This window comes from Myotis lucifugus, unplaced genomic scaffold, assembly GCF_000147115.1.
Source record: "Myotis lucifugus unplaced genomic scaffold, Myoluc2.0 scaffold_23, whole genome shotgun sequence".
Taxonomy (NCBI): domain Eukaryota; kingdom Metazoa; phylum Chordata; class Mammalia; order Chiroptera; family Vespertilionidae; genus Myotis; species Myotis lucifugus.
In genome coordinates this window covers 3,973,999-3,984,062 of record NW_005871071.1, presented here as the reverse complement: position 1 = coordinate 3,984,062, position 10,064 = coordinate 3,973,999, and the positions used below count along the sequence as shown (strand labels likewise).

Sequence of the window (10,064 nt, the reverse complement as noted above, 5' to 3'; positions counted from 1 at the left end):
CAACTCATGAAACCCCTCCTCCAAGAGAGAATGTCTTTCACAAATGGAACTTTGGTTCTGGTTTTCACAGGACATTGACCTTGTGGCAGAGCCCGCTGCCCTTCCAGCTGTTTTCAATGATGCAGAGAACATCTGAATAGTGATGCTTGCCTTGGGTTTACAGATTTTCATCCCGACGCCTTGTTTATGTTTTTGGAATAGAGAAGCTTGCGCTAATTGCTCTCCATGGTGGCTAATCTTTTCAAGAGCCTGATTTTACCTTACATACATAAGCTTTGCAAAGGAATGTTTACAAAGAAATTGGGAAATACAAACAAAAAAAAAGAGAATCGTGAGCAGAAAAGGGATCAAGACTTTCCTGCTGCCGGCCACACCAAAACCCCCAGACTTTCTAATACCTTGAAAAGTACCGTAAAGAAGATTGCCAAGTGTTCATCCACTCGCAACTTATCCACTGAAGAAGACGAAGCTAACAAAGAATTTTCCCTCTCACCAACATTCAGTTACCGAGTAGCTATTGCCAATGGCCTACAAAAAAATATTCATGTAACCAACAGTGATAATGAAGATCTGCTTCAAGAGTTATCTTCCATTGAGAGTTCCTACTCAGAATCCCTCAATGAACTAAGGAGTAGTGCAGAAAACCAGCCACAGTCAACACTCATGATGCCGGTTAAACGCAATAGGAAGAGTTCAAGCAGCCTGGCTCCTTCGGAGGGCAGCTCTGACGGGGAACGCACTCTGCATAGCTTAAAACTAGGAGCTTTACGTAAACTGAGGAAATGGAAGAAGAGTCAAGACTGTGTCTCCTCAGATTCAGAGTTGAGCACCATGAAGAAAACCTGGGGAATAAGAAGCAAATCTTTGGACAGAACTGCCCGAAACCCAAAGACAAATGCCCTGGAGCCAGGATTCAGTTCCTCTGGCTGTATTAGTCAAACACATGATGTCATGGAAATGATCTTTAAGGAACTTCAGGGAATAAGTCAGATTGAGACAGAACTTTCTGAGCTACGAGGGCATGTCAATGCCCTCAAGCATTCCATCGATGAGATCTCCAGCAGTGTGGAGGTTGTACAAAGTGAAATTGAACAGCTACGTACAGGGTTCGTCCAGTCTCGGAGGGAAACCAGAGACATCCATGATTATATTAAGCACTTAGGCCATATGGGTAGCAAGGCAAGCCTGAGATTTTTAAATGTGCCCGAAGAAAGATTTGAATACGTTGAACTTGTGGTGTACCAAATTCTAGTAGATAAAATGGGTTTTTCAGATGCACCAAATGCGATTAAAATTGAATTTGCTCAGAGAATAGGACACCAAAGGGACTGCCCAAATGCAAAGCCGCGGCCCATACTGGTGTACTTTGAAACTCCTAAGCAAAGGGATTCCGTCTTAAAAAAATCATATAAACTCAAAGGAACAGGTATCGGAATCTCAACAGATATCCTTACTCATGACATCAGAGAAAGAAAAGAGAAAGGGATACCATCTTCGCAGACATATGAGAGCATGGATATAAAGTTGTCTACTCCAGAGCCCCAAATCAAGAAGAATAATTGGCAGCTACCAGATGACAGTGATGGAGAGCTGGAATCTGACCTCAATAGAAACAGTTATGCTGTGCTTTCCAAGTCAGAGTTTCCAACAAAGGGAAGTATTTCCAAGTCAAGTTCAAAATCACACAATGCTAGAGCCAAAAATAAAACTGCCAGTAGCAGCAAAATTTCAAATAAATCAGATTATAATAAAATTTCCTCACAATTGCCAGAATCAGGTACCTTGGAAAAGCAAACTACAACCCATTATGGAGATGCCACACCCCTCTGGCATTCACAGAGTGATTTTTTTACTGCAAAGCTTAGCCGTTCTGAATCAGACTTTTCCAAATTGTGTCAATCTTACTCTGAGGATTTTTCAGAAAATCAGTTTTTCACTAGAACGAACGGAAGCTCCCTCTTGTCATCTTCAGACCGGGAACTTTGGCAAAGGAAACAGGAGGGCACGCCTACCTTGTATGACAGTCCCCAGGACCTACTTTTGGATGGGGCTGTTCAGGGTGTCCAAGGGAACACAGAAACTGTGGATAGTGGGATGAGTAATGGCATGGTATGTGCATCTGGAGACCAAAGTCATTACAGTGATTCTCAGCTCTCTTTCCATGAGGATCTTTCGCCATGGAAGGAATGGAATCAAGTAGAGCAAGGAGCTGATTTAGGTTTGGATTCATCCACTCAGGAAGCTTTTGACTATGACACAAACAGTCTCTCTGATCAACAACTAGATGTTTATAATAAAGACCAAGAAGACTCGGGGAAGTGCCATAGTGACCTTCAGGAGGACTCTGAGAGCTATGATTTAACCCAAGATGACAACTCGTCCCCATGCCCTGGGTTGGATAATGAACCACAAGGCCAATGGGTTGGCCAATATGATTCTTATCAGGAAGCCAATTCTAATGATTTGTACCAAAATCAAAGCCAGTTGTCCATCATGTATCGAAGTCAGAGTGAATTGCAAAGTGATGATTCAGAGGATGCCCCACCCAAATCTTGGCATAGTCGATTAAGCATTGACCTTTCTGATAAGGCTTTCAGCTTCCCAAAATTTGGATCTACACTTCAGCGGGCTAAATCAGCCTTGGAGGTGGTGTGGAACAAAAGCACACAGAGCCTCAGTGGGTATGAGGACAGTGGCTCTTCCTTAATGGGGAGATTTCGGACATTATCACAATCAACTGCAAATGAATCAAGTACCACCCTGGACTCTGATGTTTACACAGAACCTTATTACTACAAAGCAGAAGATGAGGAGGACTATAGTGAACCAGTGGCAGATAATGAAACAGATTATGTTGAAGTGATAGAACAAGTTCTTGCTAAGCTAGAAAACAGGACTAGTATTACTGAAACAGATGAGCCCATGCAGGAATATGATCACTCTTCTTATGAAACACCTTATGAAACCCCACAGGATGAGGGATATGATGGGCAGGCAGATGATGTGGTTAGTGAAGGAGGGTTGGAACCCTTAAATGAAACGTTACCTGAAATGGAAATAAAAGAAGATGAAAACCAAAACATTCCTGAACAGCCCGTGGAAATCACAAAGCCAAAGAGAATCCGTCCCTCTTTCAAAGAAGCAGCTTTAAAAGCCTATAAGAAGCAAATGGCAGAACTGGAAGAGAAGATCCTGGCTGGAGGTACTCATGTTTAAATGATACATTATGAGCTGATTGTGTTTTAACCTTGGGTGGGGCTTTTTTAGAGCATGTCCTGTGTGTATTTGGGGGAGAAAAAATTATTGCAAGGAACGTGCATGTTTATTCTGGCAAGGATTTTATTTTACTCAGACAGCTCTCCCAACAAGTTGGGATTGATGATTTAAAATCAAAATGTTTCAAAACAGGTCATCCTGAAATGAACCCTGCACTCTGCGGATCAATATTTCTCTGCCAGGATTATATATAAACCCCATGTCCTATTAACCAGCTGTGTGGCCTCAGTTACCAAGGAAAGGATGATTTAAATAAAAGAGCAGCCTGGGGTCTATTCCTTGGTGCTATTGGGTTTACAGTTGAGGAGAAAGGTATAGGTAATCTTAAATAATTAGGAAAGAGGGACTACCTTATTTACCATTCCTTGGCCCATCAACTCTACACTGTGGGGGCTGCCAGTAGGAAGAGCTGGGCCTGCAGAGCCAACCTTAACCAGTCCCATGGAGGACCACAGCCTCCCTTCCTACACACTGATGCAGCTGAGCGAGTGTAATAGGGCCAAAACCCTAGGCCATGCCTGAGCAGTCACAGTTCACTCCACTACTCAGTAAGGTGGCAGAGTCAAGAAGTTTTATCCTAAAGAGTAGAGCAGAAGTCTCTTGCCCATTATGGAAATGAAAGGAATTCCTTACCTAAAATTTTACTTGATTGTATTTTTTTTTTTGGGGGGGGGGAATTTTTAGATCATATTCTTGGGAAAAGTAGCTGCATATAAATAAATAATATGTTGACTTTTAATTTCTCAACCAAAATTCATCTTCACTTACTTTAATCCCTTACCATTTATTTTGTTTGCATGCTTATCATTTTATATCTTTGGGATAGTTTTATATATCTCAATTTTAATGAATTATATATTAAATAATATATAATATTTTCCTTGATTATAGCATTATATTTAATTAAAATATTTACTCAGCATAATATTTCATAAAGGTATATATTTATGTAATATTTATATTTATATTTATGTTACTTGCTATTATGAAATAATATAATAATTTCTGCAGCCAGTAACTGATTATGGTTTCTTGTCTTGACCACAGTTGGGATCAATCAGAAACTATTCAAAACTGGCCATTTTCTGTTTGATATGGGTGGGTTGTTGAATAATCAGATACCTTTATTGTTAAACTGTTGTAGGTGCTAAGACAATTGAAATAACGACTTGAGTTCTCCTTCCTAAAAGTCTGTCTATATAAAACTGCACATTCTATGTAATTTATTTAAAGAACACTATAAGTCAAGGGGATCTTAGGTGCATTGACTGGGTTTTTTTTCTTTTTTTGAGGGTAGAGTTCTATATTAAAAACTTATTTGAAAATTCAAAGTAGTCAAATTTTGTGTAAATAAAGTTCTTATTGGAATAATATCTATTTTATTTCAGAGTGACTTAAAAAGTTAGGTATTCTTACTACTAAAACTTAGCTGAAACTTAGCTGACAGTTTCTTTGGATATAGGCCAGCGGTTTGGCATTGTATTTTATCTTCTGTGGGTTAATCAAAGGCTTAAGACTAAGCAATGTGTGTGTGTGTGTGTGTGTGTGTGTGTGTGTGTATTGTGATGCAATCTATACATGTGTTAATGCCACTTGGTTAAGGTATCTGAAATGTTAGGCAATAGTATAAACACAACAAGACTATATGATCCAGAAAAAATGGATCTTCATCCACTTTTTAAAAAATGTCAAATTATCAAACCTCTGCAAAGTAGAGTGTTGCTGGTAATGACCCTTCTCATTTAACTAGCTATCAACCCTAGTCATCCACTGGCACTTATGCTTAGAAAACACAAATGCACTGGTTATCCACATACCAGCAACTTAAGAATTCTAAAATAGGTAAAAATATTGTGCCATTTACTTGACATACTAGGCCTGGCTACAGAAAATGCAGACGCCCTCTATCTCAGAGCTTTGTTTGTTATCCTGTGAGCCACCTTTGAATGGAATCTGTTGGGTATCATCTATCCTAGAGGAAGTCCGATACACACCTTTAAGTCACTCTCTGGATGCTCAAAAGGCACCAGATTGACTACCCAGGAGGCTGCCATAGCCTAGATTTTAAAGGCCATCTCTTCTCCCCTTGACACCAGCCAGGCAGTTGTCCCCTCCTGTGCCACCAATATGCCTCATGGAAGGGCAGCCAAAAACGGGCATTTTACAGTCCCCTTCCTTGCTCAGAGCACCCCAATGAGGTGCCAATTGTCATGATAGATTTTGTGCCCACTGCCATCTGCTTGCTGGGCTTTGGATAAATGTCAGCATATTTTTCTCTCCATGACTATCAGTCACCATTTGGTAGCAGTGCTGCTTTTCTCCACTACTAACCTGGAGAGATGGACCACGGAGCTCTCACTGTAAACAGCCGGGATGCTGACATAGCTTTACGGAATTAAACTCATAGATTTGAGTTATTTATTTCAACTTTTATCTGCAGGGTCCTGGTACAGAGGAATTTTAAAGTCCTCCATGTTTATATACAGAGATATCTGGCACTGGTGTTTCTGAGAAACTTCACCCTGAACAGCATGCCTGTGTGGAAAGAGACTTGGAGTGTGTGTAGCCAGAAACTCTATGAGGTCATAGTCTTCCCTTCTGGCCAGAACCTGCTGAGTGGTACCTTTTGTGTAGCTGGCCTGAACTCCATACCATGGTGGTTACTATTTGATTCCCACCTCCAGCCCTGCACCACCTATCAACTGGAATGAACTGTTGTGTCCACTGAATTCCCATATACCTGCCTCTGATGGCATGGCTTTCTACCAATGTAATGATAATTTATGCACATTTCTTATTTTTTTACTTAACTCTAATCAAGAGGAAAGATGTCTTATCTTTTTCATCCTTTCATATGCCCTGTGCCTACCAATGCTTTATCCAGAGATGGTACTGAGATAATCAAGGGACGTAGGATACTAAGTAAAAGATAAAAGCTTCGAAGTCAAAGGCAAATCCAAGCTGTGGCCTTAAGTGTTAAGACTATGACTTTATGTCTTTTTGAGAGTTCAGAAGTATGATTAGAGATAAAAGCTTATTACTGATTACTACTATAGACCAGGGATTTTCAAGCAGTTTATCTGTTTTATTCTTTTACTTCTTACAACACCACTGTGAATTTAATCCCATTATTGTCATTTTGCAGATGAGTAAATTGAGATGCTACAAACTTATGTAACTTAATGTCATACAGCTAGTAATGGGTGGATCTAGAATTAAATAGATAATTATTTTGGTTATTTCAAGCAGCCATATGCTCTTACTTCAAATGCTGTTTTATTCACGTTCTAAGGTGGGGAAACATGATTAGAGATGGAGGGTACCATGAACCCTGAGGTTTATTTCAACTAAAGGATTTTCATGAGAAATTAGTAATAATATGAAAAGCACTGAGGTTTTTATATGAAATAGTTAATTCTCAGTTTTTCTACTTCAAATCCTTGGTTCGTTATAAATTAAGACTGGTAGAGCCCTAGTAATACTGTACAATTAGCTGCTTGAAGGATGATGTATTTGAAGTAAACGTTTCTAGCAGAAGAACAAAAACCTTGTTTTGTCTTCAAATGTCATTTGCGGGTTTCTGTAGATTCTGGAAAGGACTATGACATCAGCAATTGGCATAACTACTAATATTTTTATCATGGTGTACATTTTGTTTTCTGAATAGTTATAAAACTTGTGGAACTATTTTGGTTCCTAATAAGGATATGAACTTCAATGTAAAAATTTTTCCTGAAGTTGATATTTAGACTAGAGGTTCTCAATCTGGTTGCTAGATTCATCTAAGGAACTCTAGGTAGTACAGTAATTTTTGTCCCCATAGTGATGGTGTAAATTACAAATTATTAGGATTCCGTCACTGAACATTTTGATTCTGTAATGGTCATGTAATGAAGCCCATTAAATGACCATTAAGTATCCAAAATTGTACATAATTAATAAACTATAGGTGCCCTTGTAAATAAAACAACCATCATCACACATGTACAAATAAAAAACATAATACAGAATGCTAAAAATTAAAAGTGAAAGTAAAATAGCTCCTCCCATTCTTCAGAGAAAGATAATTTGTTCCAGACTATATGTATAAATACCTATACACTCCTTTTCTTCCTTTTAATATAAGTGGTATTAACCTGTCATGTATTCATGTTGTTTTGAAATATGTTTTTCATGTAATATATATTTAAAAGATCTCATTTTATTGTCTACTATATTTTAATGACACAAGTATTTCTACTATATAGTTATTGCATAATTTAATAGAGTAGTCTCCTATCATTGAACAGTTAAAATTTCTTACAAACTCACAAACAATACAACTCCATAACCTATCTTTAAGAAAATGAGATAGCATACTAATATATGTAAGATAAATTCCTAAATGTAGAATTACTGGATCAATGGATTTAATCCAATTTAAGAGAGTTAGGAACTCATGAATTCTAGATCAATTCCAAGTACTTTATATCATAGCACCTTTCATGGATGCAAATTTACATGTAGGTATATGATTCTTTGATTATTGTAGATCTCTGCTGTTATACTAGATTACAAAGTCAATGAGTGAACTTTTCATTCTATTGCTATTATAATGCCAGAGCCTGCCCAGGTATCTGTTATAGAGTAAATCTTTGTTAGAGTTGTTGAATATATAAAAATGCTAGCCTCTTCTCTAAAGGGCTATCTGGTTCCATATAAGGCAGAGAATGTTTAGAATTCAAATAACTTTAGTTTTATTTCTTTCAATTAAAAGAACATTTTTGATTATATATTGTAATGCAGTACAATAAGTAAAACATAATTGAAAATGAGAACATGACACGCCCCCTCTGGCCCAGTTAATCACATCTATGTTAAGGCTAGCTATGCTTTCTATGATGGTATAACCTACATATCTCCAAAAACCTGGTTGAATTTATTAAGAAGAATACATATTTTAACTAAATGTTTAGGCCTTGGTGGTCCAAATCTATCAAACTGTAGAGTATATTTGGGTCTTACCTTCAGAGAGTTCAGGTCAGGAGTGATGGGGTTTGTACCATCTTTGAAAGATGTGTGTAAATTGAAAATTTTAGAAATCACCTATTTTAAAAGTTCTCAGAGAGTCTGCTGTAGGAACCACTGAATGCATTACTTTGCCTATAAATAAATCCTCATTGTTCAACATATTCCAAATTTTATCTGTTTTTGCAAGTTTGAGGTTTGTCTTATTATTATTATTACTAGGGGCCAGGTGCATGAAATTCGTGCACTGGGGGGGAGGTTCCCTCAGCCAGCCTGCCCCCTCTCACATACTGGGAGCCCTCAGGGGATGTCCTAGTGACAGCTTAGGCCTGCTCTCTGCTCCCCTTGGGGAGCGGGCCTAAGCCGCAGTTTGGCCTCCCTTTGTGGGAGGCAACAGGGCTGATCTGGGGAAGGCACCAGCCCCATCACCCCGCTGCTGCAGCCACTGCCAGTCATCACAGCCACCAAGGTGTTTTCATCAACACAGACTCCAGTCCCTTCACGGGGGGACAACTTTCTTTAGGCATTTTCAAGATGTGTCTTTCATAGGATATGACATTTCTTTATTATTTTTTTTATCCTCACCTGAGGATATGTTGCCATTGATTTTTAGAGAACATGGAAGAGAAAGGGAAAGACAGAGAGAAACATCAAAGTGAGAGGAACACTTTGATTGGTTGCCTCCTACATGAGCCCTGACCGGAGCCCCAGCCAGGGAAGAGCCTGCAACCTAGGTACATGCCCTTGGTCAGAATTGAACCCAGACCCTGTGGTCGGCAGGCCGAGGCATTAGCCACTGAGCCAAACTGGCTAGGGCAGGATATGACATTTCTTAGCTCTCCAGCAGCAGACCTTCATTTTTCACCAGGAGTGTGGTGAAAAACCCTAGATCACCTTTTTGGATTCTTATTACCCAAGTTACTAAGAATATTACCAGTGGCATACAGGGAGCTTAACCAATGAGCGGTCAGAAAAGGTGTTTCCTCTGTAGTTCACACCAATCGCCAGCTTAAGCCCCCCCGCCCCCCCAAGGTCTGACGCCTCTGGCCCAGGCTTCAGGCATGGGCAGGGGACCCCCATCTCCCCCCGATCATTGGCTCCACCTTTTCCCAGGCCTGACACCTCAGCCAGAGGCGTCGACCCCCATCACCCTTCGATCACCGGATCGGCCCCTCATCCAGGCCTGATGCCTCGGCCAGAGGCGTCAACCTCCATCACCCTCCGATCGCGGGATTGGCCCCTTGCCCAGGCCTGACGCCTCCACCAGAGGTGTCTGGCCTGGGTAGCGGACCCCCATCTCCCCCCGATCACCGGCTTCTGGGCGGCTTCTGGGGCCGGCCTGCAGCCCGGGATGGTGGCTGGTGCTGGCGGCTGCGCTGTCACGCCCTGCCTGCAGTATGCAAATTAGCTGGCATCTTTGTTGGCGGTTAATTTGCATATCATGCTGATTAGCCAATGGGAGGCGTAGCGAAGGTACGGTCAATTACCATGTTTGTCTATTATTAGATAGGATTAGTTTCAGGTATACAGAATAGTGGTTAGATAACCATATTCTTTTTTTTTCTTTTTTCTTTTTTTATTTTTCTTTTTATTTTTTTTATTTTTCGCTATAAGTATTACAAAGGGTATTACATAAGTGTCCTTCCCCCCCCCCCACCCTTGAAAAGCCCCTGCCCCCCCTTACCCACCAGGTCTCAGGCCTTCCCAGCCTTGGCCTTTTTCTGCTACAATTTCCCTTCTAGACTCCTTAGCTTCATTCATGCAGGCCTTTCCACTCCAGG

The 10,064-nt window shown here is 40.2% G+C and overlaps 1 protein-coding gene across 1 annotated transcript in view; it reads left to right on the top strand.

Annotated features, from left to right (window-relative positions):
• Positions 1 to 225: 225 nt before the first annotated feature.
• The window catches only part of UNC13C (unc-13 homolog C), a 503,951-nt gene continuing 494,112 nt past the window's right edge, over positions 226 to 10,064 (top strand). Inside the window, exon 1 of the mRNA XM_023751588.1 lies at positions 226 to 3,202. Within this exon, the coding sequence (XP_023607356.1) occupies positions 226 to 3,202 (2,977 nt within the window). The remainder of the gene's footprint in view (positions 3,203 to 10,064) is intronic.